The sequence below is a fragment of the Bos javanicus genome, chromosome 28 (genome assembly GCF_032452875.1).
Source record: "Bos javanicus breed banteng chromosome 28, ARS-OSU_banteng_1.0, whole genome shotgun sequence".
NCBI lineage: Eukaryota > Metazoa > Chordata > Mammalia > Artiodactyla > Bovidae > Bos > Bos javanicus.
Window position 1 is genome coordinate 20,676,503 of NC_083895.1, and position 22,950 is coordinate 20,699,452.

The window sequence follows — 22,950 nt, forward strand, 5'->3', positions numbered from 1 at the left end:
ACCCCCGTTTCCCTTCACCCATTTCTCACCTGTGTTCACATGCATAAACTGAGACTTTCCTTTCTCAACTAAATTAGAGACAGCTGGAGAGAAAAGACAGGGCTGTGCCTGTTTTTAGCTTAGTTTCATCACTAGGTATCATGAAAGTATGGTAGATGTTTACCTTTCTCAGAAAAAGCATTAATAGCTCATTATTATGTTTTTATGCACCTCAGGTGTAGCGATTTTAAAACAAGAAACACGAGTTTTTTTCCGCCTGGCCACTGTATCCTTTGGTTTTCCAGAGAGGGTGTCTATTTTGGATACAAAAGTTAGATTACTTAAAGTTGTAAACAGACAAGGTAACTTTTTTCAATTCAGCTATGATAGTGGGTTTGGAAAAAAGAACGTATGGAAAATTATTAGTTTCTCACGTTGGAACCCTGAGAACACGTGTGGTGGGAGAGCTCTGGGCTGGAATCAAACCATTCTGTAGAGAAGCAGTACAGCCTGGTGGATTAAGAGTATAGATTCTGGACCTAAACTGCTTGGATTTGAATTCTGACTCTGTTGCTTAATAACTGTATGACCTTGGGCAAATTAGTTGATCTCACTCTTTGTGGTTTGTTATGAGGATTAAGAGAGTAAATAGAAGTGAGGAGCCTAGAACAGTACCTGGTATGTAATGAAGTGTAAGAGTTAGTTATTACAATAATCAGACCAAAACTCTTAATTTAAAAATCTCACTTGGATTTGAGCTTAAAAAGTTTAAGATTCTAGGACCTAAAGCTATGGTTCCCAGGTGGCTGGTGCTAGGTTAGCTGCTATGAGAAGTGCTTTCCAGTTTGATTGTTGAGCCCTGCCCCCATTGGCAAGAGTTGTTTACACTTTAAAAGAACCAGACTAGATTTGTGATTTTTTTTTTTTTTTTTTAAACCAGGGAAATGTCTTGCACTCTTCTTGGTTTTAAGGTGACATATACTTGGCAGTGAAATATAATGGATGGCTCAGTACTGAAACTTCACAGGAAGTTTCACAGAATAATTATTTCTAATTATTATTAGAAATAACCAGCAGTTCACAAAGTGCTTCAAAGTTCAAGTGTCCTTGCAAAATGACCATTGGTTCAGTTCCAGTTAACTTCACTTTATTTGGCTGCTTGCTTCAGCATAACCCCAGCCAAATGCCCCACTAGTGTGTGGTAGCTTATGAAAAGACTGAAACTGGATGACAGTTTAGATGGAGCAGCAGAATCACCAGTTTAGGAAAAATTAGTTGACTTGCCAGTGGTATTACCTTTTTATAGAAGACAATTTTGAGTAGTCTTAGGAGTCTAGCATAAATCCATAATCCAACCATACAATTTATGTGGACAAGTATCAGAAATTTGGCATCTTGAATTCTTAAGCCATTTGAGATTTGAAAGATTTAAGTTTTAGGTCTAGCTGTTTAATGGAAGAGAACAATAGAACAAATTAACATTTACTTGAATCATTTTAACTGTGCTAAGTATTAGTGTCTGGCCTCTGAATTTGTTGTCACTCAGTTTTAAAAGACAGATTTTTTTCATTTTCTGTTGTACTATATCCTTGTAGCTTATATGTTTTATGTGTAGTTTGTACCCCTTAGTTCCCTATCCTGTCTTGCCCTATCCTCCTTCCTTCTCCCTACAGGTAACCACTAGTGTGTCTTCTGTATCCAAGTCTGTGTTTTTGTTATTGAATATATTCATACATTCATTTTTTTCCTTTAGATTTCACATGTAAGTGATGTCATACAGTGTTTGTCTTTCTCCGCCTGACTCATTTCACTTATACCTCCAAGTCCGTCCATGTTGTTGCAAATGGCAACATCTCATTCTTTTTTATGGCTGAGTAGTATTCCGTTATTTGTGTCTGTGTGTGTGTGGTGTGTATGTGTTGTTATACATATCTATATATACATATACACATACATCGCACCCTTTTCTATTCATTTGTTGATGGGTATGTTGGTGGCTTCTGTATCTTGGCAATTGTAAATAATGCTGCTCTGAGCATTGGGTTGCATGTATCTTTTCAAATTAGTATTTTCATTAGAAGTCTGAATTTTTTTTTTAAGACAATCACATTCTTTTATGCCAGCCAATATTCATTCTAGTATCCAGCAGACTCAACATGAGAAATACTTGTCAATGCTATAATTTTGAGTGCCTTTGAGCATCCCATTAGTCTATACAAGCTTTTTCTAATGACATCATAGTGTGTTCCAAGTTGATTGCATAAGGACTTATTACAGTACCTAGATTTATAATCATATGTCCTCAGAGCATCCTTGAAATTAAGTAAGAATTGCTTCCCAGCTTTACAGATAAATAAGCCTAGACAAATTAAGTAGATTAGTGACTCAAGTACATTATGGAGCTACCTTATGTTGATATCATGACTTCTTTCTAGTAATTTTTCTGTCTTAATATACTTAAAACATTCATTTCCATATGGCCCTTATCTATATTGAATTACGGATTCTTTGTCAGTATCTAGTGGCTTTGCTCTAGTGCATGGTGCTAAGTCGCTTTAGTCGTGTCTGACGCTATGGACCACCGAGCTCCGCTGTCCCTGGGATTCTCTAGGCAGGAAGAATACTGGAGTAGGTTGCCATGCCCTTCTCTATGGGACTTTCCCAACCCAGGGATCAATCCCAGGTCTTTATGTCTCCTACATTGGCAAGCGGGTTCTTTACCACTGGCGCCACCTGGGAAGCCCTCCTCTGCTTTAGTATTTCTTCCTTTATGTTAGATTTGCAGTATGAATTTGTACTTATTTCCTCACAGTGATTTTTAAGATATGGAAGAGACCAGCTTGAAATCGTCATTTTAATATATAGTACGAATACTGTGTTCTAATGTTCTGGTGTTTGAAGTTGGTCAGAAGGAAAATAGGATGAATTGTATTTACCTTGGTAGGGGGGAATAACTAGTCTTTGGGCTCTGAATAAGTTTTTTTTTTCCATCAATTTTCAATATGGAAAATTGTAACTTATAAAATTACTTAGTGTATATTTAGGCATTTCTTTCCTTACACTTAATTTTGGTGATGCAAGTGCTAGTAGCGAATGTCAAAACTTAGGTGAGATAATTGCTAGTTCTTTGTTTTCGGTCTATTTGGGAATGATGTCAGACTTTAATTTACATATGGCTGTGTTGCTCATGCTTTGCTTACCTACTCTGCAAACTCTAAGGACAGAGTCCATGTGACTCTGTGACCACAATTGTGTTCTTTGTGTTTGGCCCTTTTAAGAGTGCTGAGAATATGTTTGTTGAGAAGCTGAACTGCTCTTTAGAGTACTCAACTCTTCTCATCTAAATAAAGAGAGACATTACCTTGCCAACAAAGGTTCGCCTAGTCAAGGCTATGGTTTTTCCTGTGGTCATGTATGGATGTGAGAGTTGGACTGTGAAGAAGGCTGAGCGCTGAAGAATTGATGCTTTTGAACTGTGATGTTGGAGAAGACTCTTGAGAGTCCCCTGGACTGCAAGGAGATCCAACCAGTCCATTCTGAAGGAGATCAGCCCTGGGATTTCTTTGGAAGGAATGATGCTAAAGCTGAAACTCCAGTACTTTGGCCACCTCATGTGAAGAGTTGACTCATTGGAAAAGACTCTGATGCTGGGAGGGATTGGGGGCAGGAGGAGAAGGGGACAACAGAGGATGAGATGGCTGGATGGCATCACTGACTCGATGGACATGAGTTTGGGTAAACTCTGGGAGTTGGTGATGGACAGGGAGGCCTGGCGTGCTGCAGTCCATGGGGTCTCAAGAGTCGGACATGACCAGGCGACTGACCGACAAATATCATTTAACTGAAGCTGAAACTCCAGTACTTTGGCCACCTCATGCGAAGAGTTGACTCATTGGAAAAGACTCTGATGCTGGGAGGGATTGGGGGCAAGAGGAGAAGGGCACGACAGAGGATGAGATGGCTGGATGGCATCACTGACTCGATGGACGTGAGTCTCAGTGAACTCCGGGAGGTGGTGATGGACAGGGAGGCCTGGCGTGCTGTGATTCATGGGGTCGCAAAGAGTCGGACACGACTGAGCGACTGAACTGATCTGATCTGATCTGATGGTCCAAAGGATGGCCTTGTACATGTGGGGTCTTTGTAACTACTCCATGTTAATTATATTGACAATAAAAATAAAATTTGGCCCTGAAAAATATCAAGGAAAATTTCATCTTGGCACAGGCTAGGCTAAGCTTGGTGGAAGCACTCTGAGGGATGGCAGTAGAGCACTAAGACTTAGCCAGTAATTACAGAGGCCTGGGGTTGGCAGCAGGCACTTACAAATACTATTATTTTGTTTTCTCAGTAGCTGTATGAGATATTTAACATTTTTACAGATGAAATCTTGGAACTGCAGAGTAAGTGGTGATAGTTGGATTTGAAAGCAAGATTCTAAGTAAAGTATCTCATCTTTCTATTAGATCATGTTTGCCCATTTGTTTTAACTGTGATCCACAATAAGAAATTTTTACTTAATGACAGTACACGCATCCCTAGGTGTATATTACTTCGGAGCTTGGTTCCTTATGGATGTGTCTCTTAGAATTGTGCAAAGTGCAGGGATATTCATAAATTTAACCCCAAGTAAGACAAAAATGTAAAAAACAAACAATGCTGTGTATGTGTATATAGTATTGTATATTATATACTCTGTTGTTCTAGTCTCAGTTGTGTCCAACTCGTTGCAACCCCATGGACTGTAGCCCTCTAGGCTCTTCTGTCAGTGGGGATTCTCCAGGCAAGAGTACTGGAGTGTGTTGCCATGCCCTCCTTCAGGGGATCTTCCCAGCCCAGGGATTAAACCCAGGTCTTCTGCATTGCAGGTGGATTCTTTTATTGTCTGAGCTACCAGGTAAGTCCAAGAATACTGGAATGGGTAGCCTATCCCCTTTTCCAGGGGATCTTCCTGACCCAGGAATTGAACTGAGGTCTCCTGCGTTGCAGGCGGATTCTTTACCAGCTGAGTCTGTATAGTGTTACATATGATGCACTCTAATATTTACTATTAGAGTCTTTTAAATGCTGGTTGTGACCCACAGATTGATTCCAGGACCCACTGTTGGTTTTCATCCTGTAATTTGTCTTCACAGCAGATGATGGCAGTTATTAAAAAAGGGGTGGGCGTGGGGGGCAAGGTAAACTGAAATCTTGAGGAAGCAAAGAGATGCAGCAGACTGCCTGTGGGAGAAATTGACTTAAAATCAAAAATGTCTTCCTGGACCTCTCTAACAGTTGAGCGGTTATCCTAAGTACAGTTCATTATATTAGTTACACAGTCGGTGTAGTCCTTACAGTTAGGGGATGCTACTTTAGAAGCATCACAGTAGACTCATAGTAAATTGATTTGGAAATGGAGAGTCAATGACTTTTCTCCTTTGCTGTCCATTGAGGACACTACCGCAAGGTTCAAGAGTACATTAGATTTTCCTCTGCCAGTTTATTGTGTTTGGTAATGGTATTCCTTTTCTTTTCATATTTATATACAGTTTTCCCAAAGGACACAAATAAATAAATGGAAGTTTAATAGAAAGTGATACTTTTTTTTCCTTTGGGAAAGAACACAGTATGAACCTGTAGTTTTAAGGCAGTTAGCATGTAGTTCTTGGTGAGGGCAGTCACTTGGTAATCTAGCTGTAGTTAGGATTTTTGTTGGTCACAGGTGATGGAAATCCATTTCAAATTAGCTTAAATCAAAAGGGATAATTTATTGAAATCAAAAGGTGGGTTTAAGGCACCTGAAGGTCTAGGTGTTAAGACAGCTTCCACTGGATAGTGCACGGATTCAGTACCTGGTTGGGGAACTAAAATCCTGCATGCCATGCGGCATGCCTCCCCTCTCCCCTTCCAAAAAAAGAGAAACCTGCAGGAGAAAGGTGCAGGAAGGGCAAGACTACAATGCAGGTGAGTCTAAGAACTTACAGGACCAGGGACTCTTAAGATAATCAGGTTTTTCTACTCTGCCTCATCAGACTTTATTGCTTTACTTCTCTCTCCAGATTCCAAATCTGCATTTTCCACCTGGCTAGTTATAACCAATTAAAACTTTCTTGATGTACCCTCTGGTCCTAAGTTTGAAAGTACGCTGGAATGGTTTCTTTGGATGTCTAGGGGATGAGGTAATTTATAAATACAGCAAGTTCCATGGGGATCATATTGATTGTATAGGAAGAACAGTTCACAGGGTGGGGGTGGGAGGAATTGGTACAGGGCACATGGAATAAGGGGGCTTTCCGGGTGGCTCAGTGGTAAAGAACCTGCCTGCCAGTGCAGGAGCCATCGGAGATGTGAGTTCGATCCCTGAGTTGGGAAGATCCTCTGAAACAGGAAATAGCAACCCACTCTAGTATTCCTGTGAGGATAATCCCATGGACAGAGGAACCTGGTGGGCTAGGTGGGGTCGCAAAAGTAGGTGGGCTCCATGGGGTCACAAAAGCATTGGACACGACCGAGCACACATGCATGTAGTAAGACGTTACTACATCTAAAGCTGTTTTACTTTTTATAAAGGCTTTAGAACATTTTGTGATATTGTGCTTTCATTTTTACCCAGGAGGGAGTAGGAAACTGCTGGTTAAAATGTCCTCAAGATTGGATGGATGAAATAGTGAATGAAGTAAATGCACCACTGCCTGGTTTTCTTGTGCTCAGTATAGGTGTATATACATATGTATAGTTGTTTATTTTAGATTTTGATGCAAAGTTTTATTTTGGTATTTTCTATGAAATACATTAATGCTTGCTTGGCATTTCAGAATCTTTGGTTTTGTCACCAACCCTCAACATAACCTCTCTCGTCCTTCCATCCGACTAACTGTTCATTGACCCATCAAACACGTGAGCAGTCACTGTCTTATCAGGTAATCTGGACATCAAAGATTTGACGAAGTCCCTGTTCTTACAGAACTTTTATCCCATTCTGTAGTTTTCGTCTGTTGTGTTCTCTTTCGCTGTTTTCTTTAGCATCTTAAGCATAGAGTTCCTTGCTATTCCAATACCTGGGTAATCTCTGGTTCTGTTTCTCTTGTCTTCTGTTTATTGTTAGTGCCATTTTCCTGCTTGATGTGCAGGTAACTTTATTGTATATTACACATTATGGATGATGTGTTATGGAGATTCTGAATTTGTTATTTTCCTCCAAAGAATGTTGTTAATAGCTTGTTCTTCTGGCTGACAATTAAAATGCTAGTGGATCATCTTGATTCAGTCCAGGCTTGATTTTAGGTTTTACCACTGTGGGTCTGTTTCAGTTTTACCCATGATGCCTAAAGTGTGGTCCTTACTCACAGGGCTGAACTTTTGAGGTCTCAACTCAGAGTCCCAAGTGTTCACCAAAGGTAATACTTTCTCTCGACCCAAACTGCAACCTATCTCCCCAACATTGTGTGGCTTCTGAATTCTTTGCTAAGAATTTCTGCTCAGCTTCCTGGAGTTGGGTCCTGTTCACGTACAGCTTGGATGTTAGCTAAGCATCTGAGAGAGTCTTTGATGTATACTTGTAGGGTGTCTTCATTGCACTTCCCTCTAACCCTGCACTCCTCAAAATCTAGCTTTTCCTTCCAGTTTCTGTCTCCTTAATCCTTCAAGCTTGGCTTCAACAGTAGGTGAACTGAGAACTTACAGATATACAAGCTAGATTTAGAAAAGGCTGAGGAACCAGAAATCAAATTGCCAACATCGGTTGGACCATAGAAAAAGCAAAGGAATTCCAGAAAACATCTACTTCTGCTTCATTGATTATGCTAAAGCCTTTGACTGTGTGGGTCACAACGAACTGTGGAAAAGATGGGAATACCAGACCACCTTACCTGCCTCCTGAGACACCTTCATGCAGGCAGGAAGCAACAGTTAGAACTAGACATGGAACAACCAACTGGTTACAAATTGGGAAAGGAGTACGTCAAGGCTGTATATTGTCACCTGCTTATTTGAATTATATGCAGAGTACATCATGCGAAATGCTGCACTGGGTTGAAGCACAAGCTGGAATCAAGATTGCTGGGAGAAATATCAATAACCTCAGATTTGCAGATGACACCGCCATTATGGCAGAAAACAAAGAGGAACTAAAGAGCCTCTTGATGAAAGTGAAAGAGAGTGAAAAAGCTGGCTTAAAACTCAACATTCAAAAAACAAAGATCATGGCATCTGGTCCCATCACTTCATGGCAAATAGATGGGGAAAAGTGGAAACAGTGTCGGATTTCATTTTCTTGGGCTCCAAAATCACTGCAGGTAGTGACTGCAGCCATGAAAATTAAAAGACGCATGCTCCTTGGAAGAAAAGCTATGACAAATCTAGACAGCATATTAAAAAGTAGAGATATCACTTTGCCAACAAAGGTCAGATAGTCAAAGCTATCGTTTTTCCAGTAGTCACATATGGATGTGAGAGTTGAACCATATTATAGAAGGCTGAGCGCCGAGGAATTGATGGCTTCGAATTGTGGTGCTTGAGAAGACTCTTAAGAGTCCCTTGGAGAGCAAGGAGATCAAAATCCTAAAGGAAATCAACCCTGAATATTCGTCGGAAGGACTGGTGCTGAGGCTGAAGCTCCAGTACTTCGGCCACCCGATGTGAAGAGCCTACTCATTGAAGTGAAGAGCCTACTCATTGGAAAAGACCCTGATGCTGGGAGAGATCAAGGGCAGGATCAAGGGCAACAGAGGAGGAGATGGTTGGATGGTATCACCGACTCAGTGCACATGAGTTTGAGCAAACTCGTGGAGATAGTGAAGGACAGGGAATCCTGGCATGCTGCTGTTCAAGGGGTCACAGAGTTGGACACAACTGAGTGACTGAACTTTGGCCAATGAGATACTGCCTTCTTGGGCTTTATTTTCCTGTACTCTCTTTTGGAAAATGCACTCAGAATCCCAAGGGGAATGCAGGTTTCACCTTTTACATTTCCCATTTCTTGAAAATGTATCCTGTTACTTTTTTTCTCCGCCATCTGTAAACTGTTGTTTCCTTATACTTCACCCAGTTTTGTAGTTGTTTACAATTGGAGGGTAAACCAATGCCAGCTATTCCATCCTATCTGGATCAGAGGTACAAATTTCCATGAGAATTTCCACAGGATTCTCAAAATTAAATCAGTGTATTGTAAACCCTAAGTGCCAGAAAGTATTTTAATATGAGATTGTGGTATCACAAAGCTAATACTCCCAATATTCAGTGACAGAATATCCCAGCCATGTAGGTATTGGCTAGCTTTCCATATTTAAACATCTATTTCCAAATAAAGTTTGAGGCAGCTTACAAAAGACAGATACCATACTATTAAAATATTAGTTACCTTAAATGAATACTTAAGTGAAAGTCACTGTCGTTTCCGACTCTTTGTGACCCCATGGACTATAGAGTCCGTGGAATTCTCCAGGATTCTGGAGTGGGTAGCCTTTCCCTTCTCCAGGAGATCTTCCCAACCTAGGAATTGAACACAGGTCTCCTGCATTGCAGGCGGATTCTTTACCAGTTGAACCACAGTTACCTACTGAGATAAGTTATCCTGAAATTTAGCAGCTTAACACACATTTGTTTCCCCACAGTTTCTGTGTGTCGGGGATAAAGGCATGACTTAGCTGGGTTCTCTGCTTCAGGGTCTTTTACAAGGCTACAGTCAAGGTGAGGGTTAGCTAGGGGTGTGGTATCATTTGAAGGCTCTCCTGAACTGCTTCTAAGTTCACTCACAGGGTTGAGGGCAAGATTTCATTCCTTGAGGGGTTTTGGATTGAGGACTTCAGTTCCTTGCTGGCTGTTGGCAGACCACCTCATGCCCTTCCAGGTGAGTGTTTCCTTGGGGCAGTGAACAGCAGGATTGTTGGCTGCACTAAAGTAAGCAAGGGAGAAAGTGCTACCAAGATGTAAGTGACGATCTTTTGTTACCTAACCATGGAAGTGACCCTCCATCACCTTGATTGTATTCTGTTTCTGAGATGTAAATCACTAGATCCAACCCACATTTGAGGAGGGAAGATTATATAAGGTTGTGAATCCCAGGAGAAAGGAGTCATTGGGAGCCATATAAGCAGCTTACCACACTTGCTGATAGAAAAGCAAAGAAAATAAGAACTGAAGCAACAAAGAGTATCAAGAAAGTATAATCCTTTGGGGCTACATCAAACTAAAAAACTTATGCACAGTAGCAAAATGAAAAGGCAACCTACCAAATGAGAGAAAATATTTGCAAATTATATATGATAAGGAGTTAGTATCCAAAATAGCAAAAAAAAAAAAAAAAAACAAAAAAAAATCTGATTAAACAACAGGCAGAGGATTTGAATAGACATTTTTCCAAAGAAGACATACGAATGGCCAACTGGTACACGAAAAGATGTTCAACATCACTAATAAGGGAAATGCAAATAAATCAAAACCGCAACAAGATATCGTCTCTCACCTGTTAGGATTGTCGTGGTTTAGTTGCCAAGTCATGTCTTGAGTCTTGCGACCCCATGGACTGTAGCCTACCAGGCTCCTCTGTCCATGGAATTCTCTAGGCCAGAATACTGGATCGGGTAGCTGTTCCCTTCTCCAGTGGATCTTCCCAAACCAGGGACTGAACCCAGGTCTTGCGCATTGCAAGATTTTTTACTGTCTGAGCCATAGGGGAAATCCTCCCTGTTGGAAAGGTGACTCTCTAAAAGATAGGAAGTAACAAGTGTTGGCCAGAATTGGAGAAAAGGGAACCCGTGTGCACTGTTGGTGGGACTGTATTCATACATTGGTGCAGCCACTGTGGAAAAAGGTCCCTTGAACAATTAAAAGTAGAATTACCATACTATCTTGCAGTTCCACTTCTGGGTATTTTTCTGAAAAACAAAAAACAAAAATGTCTACTGAGATTCTCTGCCTGTGGTTTCAGTTCAGTAGCTCAGTTGTGTCTGACTTTTGCAACCCCATGGACTGCAGCACGGCAGGGTTCCCTGTCCATCACCAACTCCCGGAGCTTACTCAAACTCATGTCCATTGAGTCTGTGATGCCATCCAACGGTATCATCCTTTGTCATCCCCTTCTCCCACCTTCAATCTTTCCCAGCATCAGGGTCTTACCAAGGAGTGAGTTCTTTGCATTAGTGGCCAAAGTATTGGAGTTTCAGCTTCAGCATCAGTCCTTCCAGTGAATATTCAGGACTGGTTTCCTTTAGGATGGACTGGTTGGATCTTCTCCAGTAAGAGAAGAGTCTTCTCCAACACCACAGTTCAAAAGCATCAATTCTTTGGTGCTCAGCTTTCTTTATAGTCCCACTCTTACATCCATACATGACCACTGGAAAAACCGTAGCTTTGACTAGACGGACCTTTGTTGGCAAAGTAACGCGTCTACTTTTTGATATGCTGTCTAGGTTGGTCATAGCTTTTCTTCCAAAGAGCAAGGGTCTTTTAATTTCATGGCTGCAGTCACCATCTGCAGTGATTTTGGAGCCCCCCAAAATAAAGTCTGTCACTGTTTTCCCCATCTTTTTGCCATGAATTGATGGGACCAGATGCCATGATCTTAGTTTTCCGAATGTGGAGTTTGAAGCCAACTTTTTCATTCTCCTCTTTCACTTTCATCAAGAGGCTCTTTAGTTCTTCACTTTCTGCCGTAATGGTGGTATCATTTGCATATCTGAGGTTATTGATATTTCTCCCGGCAATCTTGATTCCAGCTTGTGCTTCGTACAGCCCAGCATTTCTCATGATGTACTCTGCATATAAGTTAAATAAGCAGGGTGACAATATACAGCCCTGATGTACTCCTTTCCCGATTTGGAACCAGTCTGTTGTTCCATGGTCCAGTTCTATCTGTTGCTTCTTGACCTGCATACAGATTTCTCAGGCAGGTAAGTTGTTCTGTCATTCCCTACTTTTGAAGAATTTTCCACAGGTTGTTGTGATCCACACAGTCAAAGACTTAAGCATAATCAATAAAGGAGAAGTAGATGTTTTTCTGGAATTCTCTTGCTTTTCCGATGATCCAGTGGATGTTGGCAATTTGATCTCTAGTTACTATGCCTTTTCTAAATCCACCTTGAACATCTGAAAGTTCACAGTTCACTTACTGTTGAAGCCTGGCTTGGAGAATTTTGAGCGTTACTTTGCTAGCATGTGAGATGAGTGCAATTGTGTGGTAGTTTGAACATCCTTTGGCGTTGCCTTTCTTTGGAATTGGAATGAAACCTGACCTTTTCCAGTCCTGTGGCCACTGCTGAGTTTTCCAAATTTGCTGGCATTTTGAGTGCTAGCATCATCAAACAGCAGCATCTTTTAGGATTTGAAAGAGCTCAACTGGAATTCCATCACCTCCACTAGCTTTATTCATACAAATGCTTCCTAAGGCCCACTTGACTTCACATTCCAGGATGTCTGGCTCTAGGTGAGTGATCACACCATTGTGGTTATCTGAGTCATTATGATCTTTTTTGTAAAGTTCTTCTGTGTATTCTTGCCACCTCTTCTTAATAGCTTCTGCTTCTGTTAGGTCCATACCATTTCTTTTCTTTGTTGTGCCCATCTTGGCATGAAATGTTCCCTTGGTATCTCTGATTTTCTCGAAGAGAAAATTGCTGTGGTTTAATCAGATTGTTTTGCTTTTTATTTTTATATTGTATGAATTCTTTGTTATTTTGGATACTAACCCCTCATCAGATATGTGATTTGCAAATATTTTCTCCCATTTGGTAGGTTGCCTTTTCATTTTGATTTCCTCTGCTGTGCATAAGCTTTTTACTTTGATGTAGTCCCACTCTTGGCTTTTGTTGCTTTTGCTGTCAGTTAATAAATTATCACCACCAATAATTATGTCAAAGAGCTTTCTGCCTATGTTTTCTTTGAGGAGTTTTATGGTTTCAGGTCTTATGTTTTTTGTAATCCATTTTAAGTTAACTTGTGTGTGTTGTGTAAGATTGTGGTCCAATTGCATTCTTTAGCACATGGCTATCCTGTTTTCCCAACATCATATTGAAGAAACTGTCCTTTCCCTGTTGTATATTCTTGGCTCATTTGACATTTGTTAATTGAACACTTATTCATGGATTTATTTCTAGGCTATCCTGTTCCATTGGTCTTTGTGTCGTCTTCTGCTACCATACTGTTTTGACTCTTGTAGCTTTGTAGGGCTTTCCTGCTGGCTCAGACAGTAAAGAATCCGCCCTTATTGTGGGAGACCTGGGTTCAGTCCTTGGATTGGGAGGATCCCTTGGAGGAGGGCATGGCAACTCACTCCAGTGTTCTTGCCTGGAGAATCCCCATAGACAGAGGAGTCTGGTGGGCTACAGTCCACGAGGTCGTAAACAGTCGGACATGACTGAGCGACTAAGCACACACATAGCTTTGTAAGATAGTTTGAAATCAAAGAGCCTGATTCCTGCAGCTTTGTTCTTTGTATTGCTTTGGTATTTGGGAGTTTTTGTATTTCTGTGCAGCTGTTAGGATTGTTTGATTTCTGTGAAAAGTACCCTTGGAATTTTGACAGGTTGCACTGAATCTGTGTATTGTAGTATGGACATTTTAACTATTCTTTAAATCCATTTCATCAGTGGCTTAATAGTTTTTGGGTACAGATCTTTAACCTCTTTGGTTAAATTTACTCCTACGTACTTACTGCTTTTGATGCAGTTGTAAATGGGATTGTTTTCTTAATTTCTCTTATATGTTTTTAGAGTATAGAAATGCAACAGAAATATGTGTATTGATTTTGTGAAATATTTGATTGTGCCAGGTCTTAGTTGTGGTATGTGGGATTTTCGATCTTCAGTTACGGCATGCGGAATCTTGGTTGCAGCCTGAGAACTCTTAGTCACGGCGTGTGGGATCTAGTTCCCTGACCAGGGCTCCATCCTGGGCCCCCTGCATCGGGAGTGTGGAGTCTTAGCCACTGGCCCACTAGGGAAGTTCCTGTATATTGATTTTTTATCTTACAACTTTGTACTACATTCATTGATTCTGAGTTTTTTGGGTGGAATCTTTAGAGCTTTTGGTATATAATATCTTGTTATCCTTAAATAGTGAACAGTTTTACTTCTTCCTGATTTGGATGTCTTACTCTCTAATTGCTGTGGCTAGGAGGGACTTCCAATACTGTGCTGACTAAAAGCAGCTGGAGTGGACATCTTCGTCTTGTTCCTGATCTTAGAGGAAAAGCTTTGAGCTTTTCAGTGCTGAGTATTATGTTAGCCGTGGGCCTGTCATATATGGTTTTTATAATGTTGAGATATATTTTCTCTATATTCATTTTGTTAAGAGTTTTTATCATGAGTGGGTGTTGATTTTTGTCAGATGCTTTTTATCCTGTTGAAATGCTCATATCATGTTCAGTCTTCCTTTTGTTAAGGTGTCATCACATTGATTTTGGGGTAAATTTGATCTGTTGAACTATCCTTGTATCCCTGGAATAAATCCCACTTGATTTGCTAGCATTCTGCCAAGGATTTTTGTATCTGTTCATCAGGGATGTTGGTCTCTAGCTTTTTTTTTTCTTTTGGTGTCCGTGTCTGTTTTGGTATCAGGGTAATGCTAGCTTGTAAGATAAGTATGGAAGTATTCCCTACTCTTCTATTTTTTTGGAAGAGTTTGAGAAGGATTGGTATTAATTCTTGTTTGAATTTTTGGTAGACTTCACCAGTGAAGGCATCTGGTCCTGGAGTTTTTTTGTGTGAGGTTTGTGGTTACCTCATTTTACTGTGCTTCACTTTATTGCACTTGCAGATGTTGCTGATTTAAAAAAAAAAAAAAGTTGAAGGTTTGTGGCTACCCTGTGTCTTATTGGCATTGTTATTCTAAATGTATTATATTTAAATTAAGGAAATAAGCTTTTTTTTTTTAAAGACATAATGCTATCGCACATGTAGTGTAAACATAACTTTTACATGCATTGGGAAACCAAAAAATTTGTGTGACTTGTTTTACTCCAGCATTTGCTTTATTGCAGTGGCCTGGAACTGAACTTGAAATATCTTAGAGGTATGCCTGTTATTGGTCTGTTCAGGTTTTCTGGTTTTTTTCCAAAGTTTTTTTCCCTAGGAATTCATCCATTTTTTCTAGGTTGCCCAGTTTGTTGGCATACATTGATAATTGTTCATAATAGTCTCTTATGATCCTTTGTATTTCTGTGTTATCTGTTGTAACATCTTTCATTTTTGTTTTTTGTTTGTTTGGGGAAGCGGGGGTGGGGGAGTTGGCCACATTATATGGCTTGTGGGATCTTAGTTCCCCAACTAGGAATTGAATCCAGGCCACAGCAGTGAAAGCAGGGAGTCCTAACCACTGGACCACCAGGAAATTCCCTCATTTTAAAATATTATTTGAATCTTCTCGTTTTTCTTCATTGAGTATTATTGTTCAGTCATGTCCAACTCTTCGTGACTCCATGGACAGCAGCATGCCAGGTTTTCCTGTCCTTCACCATCTCCCAGAGTTTGCTCAAACTCATGTCCGTTGAGTCAGTGGTACCATCCAACCATCTCATCCTCTGTCGTCCCCTTCTCCTCCTGCCTTCAGTCTTTGCCAGCACCAGGGCCTTTTCCGATGAGTCGGCTCTTCACTTCAGTATTCTTGTTGAGTATAGCTATAGGTTTGTCAATTTTGTTAATCTTTTCAAAGAACTAGCTCTTGGTTTTACTGATCTTTTCTGTTTTTTTTTTTTTTAAATCTCTTATTTCGTCTGTTTCTGCTCTGATCTTCGTTATTTCCTTTCTTCTACTAACCTTGGGCATCATTTTTTCTTTTTTTTCTCCTAGTTCCTTGAGGTGTAAAGTTAGATTATTGGAGATTTTTCTGGTTCTGCAAGGTAGGCTTTTATCCATATGAACTTCCCTCTTAGAATTGCTTTTGCTGCATCTCATAAGTTTTGGTATGTTTTATTTCCATTTTCATTTGTCTCAAAGTATTTTTTATTTCTCTTTTGATTTCTCCTTTGACCTAGTCATTGTTCAGTGGCATGCTATTTAATCTTCACATAGTCACAGTTTTTCCAGTTTTCTTCTTGTAATTTATTTCTTCTTGTAATTAGTTTCTGTGGTGGCTGGAAAAGATGCCTTGAAATGCTTTCAGTCTTTTTTAGGTTTATTAAGACTTGTTTTGTGGTCTAACACTATTATCTATCCTGGAGGATGTTCTTTAAGCACTTGAAGAATGTGTATTTTGTTGCTTTCGGATAGAATGTTCTGTATATAACAAAACAGATATAAATAAATGACCATATAATCTTTGCTTTAAGAAGGATCTTTACAAATTGTTTTAAAAATAAGAACTACATGAAAATAAGTTTTGTACAGTATCTTTAGTTGAAGAGAATGCAGTTTAGTCTCTTCCACCACATTATACATTTTATGGTGGTAGATAGCTCTGATGCTTTTAAATTCTTCTTTTTAAAAACAATATTTATTTGACTGTGTTGGGTCTTAGTTGTGGCACGCAGGCTCTTCATCGGGGTGCATGGACTCTCTGTGGCAGCATGCCAGCTGCTCTCTAGTTGTGGCACGCGGGCTTGGTACTTGCAGAGGGTGGGCTTTCTAGTTGTGATATATGGGCTCTAGAGTGTGGGTAAGTAAGTTGCAGTGGGTGGGCTTAGTTGCCCCGTGGCATGTGGAATCTTGGTTCCCTGACTAGGGATGGAACCCTCGTCCCCTGCATTGGAAGGCAGATTTTAAACTATGGACCACCAGGCAAGTCCCTTTTGTCTTTTAACTCGTTTAATTTTCACAACATTCTCATCTTAAAGATGAGAAAACTTGGGCAGGAAGTTAAGAAAGCCAAGTTCCAGTGTCTAATAAATGCTCAAGCTGAGATTTGAAAACCTCAACAGTCAGCATTTGCTGAGTATCTAACATGAATTTGGTGTAGGACCTGTATTTTAATAGGGAATTTGATTGCTCATGGGCCAGATAACTAGAGTAGGTGTGCGTTTTAAAATGAGATGTAACTCCTGAATTGGCAGAGTGATCAGAGATTGCATTTTACATGGAGAAGTTTTAGGGGAGTTGGAAGAGCCATGAGGTCCTGGTCTTACAACTTGAGAACTTTTGGTTTCTCTGGTTTTGAAATGAAAAAAAAAGTTTATTTCATACCATAGACAGAAATAAACTCAAAATGGCTTGAACACTTGACAACATTAAACTCCTAGAAAAGAACATAGGCAAAACATTGTCTGACATAAATCATGGCAGTGTTTTCCTAGGGTAGTCTCCCAAGGCAATAGAAATAAAAGCAGAAATAAACAAATGGGACCTAATCAAATTTACAAGCTTTGCATTGGAAAGGAAGCCATAAACAAAAAGCCTACAGAATGGGAGAAAATATTTGCAAGCTATGTGACTGACAAGGGCTTAATTTCCAAAATATTCTAATAGCTCATAACAAAAAACCAAACAACTCAATTACAAATAGGCAGAAGACCCAAATAGACATTTCTTCAAAGAAGATATACAGATGGCCAGTAGGCACATGAAAAGATGTTCAACATTACTAATTATTAGAGAAATTCAAATCAAAACTACAATGAGTTACCACCTCACATCAGTCAGAATGACCATCATTAAAAAAAATTCTACAAATTAAAAATACTGGAGAGAGTGTGGGAAAAGGAATTCTACACTGTTGGTGGGAATGTAAGTTGGTACAGCTGCTGTGAAAAACAGTGTTGGAGTTCCTTAAACTAAAAATAGCTATACATATGATCCAGCCGTCTCACTCCTGTGCGTGTATCCAGACACAACTCCAATTTAAAAAGATACATGCACACCTGTTTTCATAGCAGCACTGTTACAGTACCCCACACATGGAAACAGGTTCATGGAGAGGTGAGTGGATAAAGGTGGTGTTATATATACACATGGAATATTACTCAGCCACAAACAAATGAAATAATGCCATTTGTAGCAACATGGATGGGCCTGGAGGTTATCATAACAAGTGAAGTAAGTTAGAGAAAGAGAAATACCATAAGAGGTCACTTATATGTGGTATTAAAAAATATGACACAAACTTTTCTGTGAAACGGAAACAGTCTCACAGAAAACTTACGGTTAGCAAAGGGGAAATGGGGTGGGGGCAACTTGGGATTAGCAGACATGGCCTCTAGTATATAAAGAAGATAACCAACAAGGACCAACTGTATAACACAGGGAAGTATTCAGTATCCTGCAATAAACCATAATGAAAAAGGATATGAGAAAGAAAAAATATTCTCTTATTGTGAAACTTGAAGTTTAACTAGGGAGCTTCATAAATATGGTCCAAGGTAGAAAGGGATTGATGTCATTGGACAGAAACTAATGAATGACACAGCGTTAGAATGAGGTAACCCCAGAGAGCATCTCATCCCTGCTTCTCAAGTGCGTCTGGGAACCTGTGGGTCTAGCTTTACTGGTGGAATCTGAGGCCCTACTGAAGAAGAGTCTACATGTATTCCACAAGGGATTCAGATTCAGTTAAAACTTGAGAAGCACAGATGTGATCTAACTCCATCATTTTACAAGTGAGGAAGCAGACCCTGAAAGCCCAGATAATTTGGCTGGTTTTAGTGGGAGCGTGAGGACTTGGGCCAGTGCCTCAGGGTCTTGGTAGGGCTTTGCCTACACTGTGCCATCCTGATTAGAAAGTACTTTTGGATTTCAGAGGACACTGTCTCTTCTAGAGGGCTTCTTTCAAAGCCTACAAAGGTAAAGGCATGTACTGATTCTTTCATTTCCCCCCCTACCTAGAACCGGAGTGTCACTTGTTTTAGCTATACTCAGAATACATTTCTTGGAGAAATCATGTTGTAACTTAGTTTTCTTCATCATGTACATTCTCTTCCCAAAGATCTCTATCATTTCTGGATACTATCTAATATTCCTGTGTTCAGAACATGTGTTTTTTCTTCAGTCCAAGCCTGCATGGTTGAAATTATTTTCAGCCCCTAGTCATTTCTTGTCCCCCCCCCACCCGCCTTTTTTAGGAAAGAATTAAAACTTAGAGAAAAAGTTTGTTTACTGTTTGAAGAGTAAGAAGCCTCTGAAAAAATTGGATGAATAATCTTGTTTCTAAGTGTTACTTCTTCCTTACTAAAATAGAAACAGGAGAAATGTAGACAGCATGCATTGCTAGAAGTGTGCTGTGCCCTGCTTTTGTCTTCACCTGTTTTCCACTGAGCATGATTTGTAAGCATGCTCAGAATATTTCTAATCTCAGTTACAAAAGTGATCCTCTGAAATGTTTTTATGAGGCATCAGTGGCACATTTTTTGAAAAGCATTCAAGGTGAATCATTTTACACCTAACACAGATTTGATTTTTGCTGTTAAAAACACTAAGGGTAAAGCACAGAGAACATACAATTTTCCATCTCTTGATTTTTTTTAATTACAAAAATTTTTGACTATACTGTGTGGCTTTTGAGATCTCAGTTCCCTGACCAGGGATTGAACCTGGGCCATGGGAGTGAAAGCATTTATTCCTAACCACTAGACCATCAGGGATCTCCCATATTTGCCGTCTATAATTTTTAAATGTAGTTAAGTAGTGTTAAGAATATTCACATTTTTGTGCAGCAGATGTCCAGAACTTTTTCATCTTGTAAAAATGAAACTACACCCATTGAATGAGAACGTCCCACCTTTCTTTCCCCCGGTCTCTGGCATCCACCATTCTACTTTCAGGTTTTATGAATTTGACTACTTTAGATATGTCTCTGGGCTTCTGAGATATCTCAGTGGTAAAGAATCAGCCTGGCGACACAGGAAATGAGGGTTCAATCCCTGGGCCGGAGGATCCCTGGAGAAGGGCATGGCAGCCCACTCCAGTACTCTTGCCTGGAGAATCCCATGGACAGAGGAGCCTGGTGGGCTACAGTCCATGGGGTCCCAAAGAGTCAAGACATGACTGAAAGACTGAGCACAGGTACCTCATAAGTGGGATCATACAGTATTTTTCTTTTAAGTGGCTCATGTTATATTTCATTATTAGCTTAAAGTCCTTAAAGTTCATCCATGTTACAGCATGGGTCAGCTTCCACTGTCTTCAGGCTGATTTCACACTGTACATATATACCACATTTTGTTCATTTTTCTATTGGTGCTTAGGTTACTTCCTCTTTTTGACTACTGTGAATAATGCTGCTATGAACATACGTGTATAGTGCTTTTTTCACTTTGACTAGCTTTGTTAAATTATCTGTGAGTTTGTTGGTGAGGAAGACATTAGCCTAGTTGGAAGACTTCCATTTCTTTCTCCTTGCCTGCTAACTATATAACTTAATGTAAGATATGTGACTGCTATGAGTCTAGGGAGCTCCTTTTGTAAGAGATGAAACACATTTCACAGAATTGTAATAATTCTTAAATGTAACACAGATGAAAGGAGACAAGTGACTACTTAGTTAAACTGTATGCGTTCAGTACTTCTGAGTTTGTTGTTTAGGTGAGTTGTACCTGAAAAAATAGCCACCATAACATTGAATATTGGTATCATTAATTCCTCAACTGTATAATGTATGAATTTTTTATCTTTAAAATGTAAATAGTAACTTTAATGTTGAAAAGGAAGAATGAGTTAAAAAACAAGTATACGTTTTGAGTAACAATCTGATTTTAACTCTTGGTTAATCTCTGATGAATGTGAGCACCTTGAAGGAGTTAGTGCCTGGTATTAACCTTGATAGTTTATTAGTAGAGTTGAAAGAAGTTACCAGGCCTTTCAGATACTACACATTAGATTTTCCCAGTTTCAGATAGAGTTGTAATGGTTTGGCACATGTGGCAACAAACAGCATCACTGTCTTAAAAGTTGTTGTTTTTTTTTTTTTTAAAGTAAAGAACTCAGGAATGTTTGTCTTCTAGGCCCATCAACAGAGCAGACGAGCAGATCGTTTGTTAGCTGCAGGGAAATACGAAGAGGCTATTTCTTGTCACAAAAAGGCTGCAGGTGAGTATTCTTTTTAAGTAGTACCGAGTTTGAAACTGCTGGGCAGTTTCTGTTTTCCAGTTCTCTCTCAACACAGTATTTAGGATGAAAGTCACAGGAGTAGTGATGTGTTATTGCCCTGCATATGTGCCACACTGACCCCCGACCCACTGTAACACAGCTTGGAATATTTTTCAAGTGAGTGTGTTAGATTTTCCAGCTCCTCTTAGCCTGGTCTTTCTAAGTCATGGAAATTGGATATGCCTTATTGGTAAATGATTCCTGGACACGACTTTCTGAGCCGGAAGATTCCCCAGAGACAGAAGTGATTGCAGTAAGTGTCTGTTGGTTCATCTTAGTTGTTATAGAGGAGTTTGGATTTCAAATATTTAGCCATTTTGGGTTCTGGAATTAATAACTAATTTAATTCCAGCCAATTAATTTTCACTGAGTTTCTGTTTCCTAAGGTGCTGATAATGGAAAACACATCAAAACCCTTTCCTGTGGTTTTTCTTTAGCTTCCCTTCTGAATGTTTCATCTATACATTCATGCCTATAGTATCATGCCGCTGATGACCTTTTAGGTGTGACATTTAGAATTACTGGATTCCTTTCAAACACCTTATTTTATCCCAGTCATAAAAGTTAGTGTATGTTGAACTCAGAAATAGCTCTCCAGGGTCTGTTTTGTACAGACTGGTTTCTGTTAGCCGAGTAACAAGCCTAAAAGCTTAGGAGTGGGAGTGGTACATCCAGAATCGGCGTGGCCACCGTTCTTTGAGCGGGCCCTGTAGTCTTCCTGCTGGAGAAAGGCACTCCTTTCCCTGAGGTCAGTGACATAATCAGTGTCCTGTTTTTTCCCAGCAGAATCTTCTCCTATGTTGCCTTACTGCTGAAATATAGACAGTACAGTGGAGACTGGTTTAGAAAAGTCCTTCTATGTCAGTGATTTTTGCCTACAAGTCAGTAATTTTGAGACAAAATTTCAAGCCTTACTTTTGAAGTTAGTTTTGCCACTGAAGTGTATCCTTCAGCTGTAGGGCTGAGCACATTGTATGTATCCCATAAATCTTTGTGGTTTTTAATTTATTATTATCACTACTTGGCCATGCCTCACAGCATGGATTGTGTGTTGATTGGTAGAATATTCTTTTTTTCCCCCAGAGAACGAAGGATTACTTGCATCAAGAAAGGAGAACACTTGCTTTCCCAAAGCAGTGTCTCTGATTGGTAGGATATTCTGAGTATATAAAAGGTATAAACGTGTTTTTTTTAAGGTTTATTTATTAATTTTATTTTTGGCTGTCCTGGGTCCTTGTTGCGGTGCCCCAGCTTCTCGTGGTGGCGGCTTCTCCTGTCGCAGAGCACGGGGTCGAAGGCACACGGGCTTCAGTACCTGCATGCTCAACCTGGGCTCAGTCGTTGTGGCTTGCAGGCTTAGGTGCTCAGCAGCACGTGGGATCTTCCCTTCCTGCTTGGGAGGGAAGTTTCTTTCATTCCTAGTCTATATTCCTGTCTTCATTGGAAGACTTAAAATTAATGCTGGGCTTTAAACACCTCTCCCCCTTTCTTTTTATCTAAATTCTGTGACTTTCTCAGGGGTGGAAGGATAAAGGCAGTTTGTTGGATTTCATTAGCTCTAATTTTGGAGGTACAACTTTAAGTGTGGTTACTTAATCCCAGCCAGCCGATTTGATTTGGAGTTTAGACTTGTTTGAAAATAGCCTTGTGTTGTGTTTCAGAGTTAGAGTTGTGAATGTAATGCTAGTTTGAGAATTAATGTGGATAGAATGAACTCAGTGTTTTCTAAATTGACTTAACATCTAGGCTTGAACAGAGCTGTTTTGGGAGGTGTGGATGTAAATATATCCTGAGAGTAAGCAGCTGAGTGTTTGGAAATCATGTTAGAGACACAACAGGGGAAGGTCATCATCTGAGGAATGTTGGAAACAAAAGCCTGAAGTGAGAGAATTCACTAGCAGAAGAAGGGGCCTCATTTGAAGAGCAGAGGAGACCCTGAGACTACAGCGCTAAGGACTCAGATCCTCTGCATGGTAGTGTTCTG

The 22,950-nt window shown here is 39.9% G+C and overlaps 1 protein-coding gene across 5 annotated transcripts in view; it reads left to right on the forward strand.

Moving 5' to 3' along the window:
- The window catches only part of NRBF2 (nuclear receptor binding factor 2), a 280,817-nt gene that overhangs the window by 252,353 nt on the left and 5,514 nt on the right, over positions 1-22,950 (forward strand). For 4 of the 5 annotated variants that reach the window (XM_061405095.1, XM_061405096.1, XM_061405099.1 and 1 more), the window contains one exon: positions 20,822-20,906. The exons of the other annotated variant lie outside the window; for it this stretch is intronic. In XM_061405095.1, coding sequence (XP_061261079.1) covers positions 20,822-20,906 — 85 coding nt within the window. The remainder of the gene's footprint in view (positions 1-20,821; positions 20,907-22,950) is intronic. 5 annotated transcript variants of the gene reach the window in all.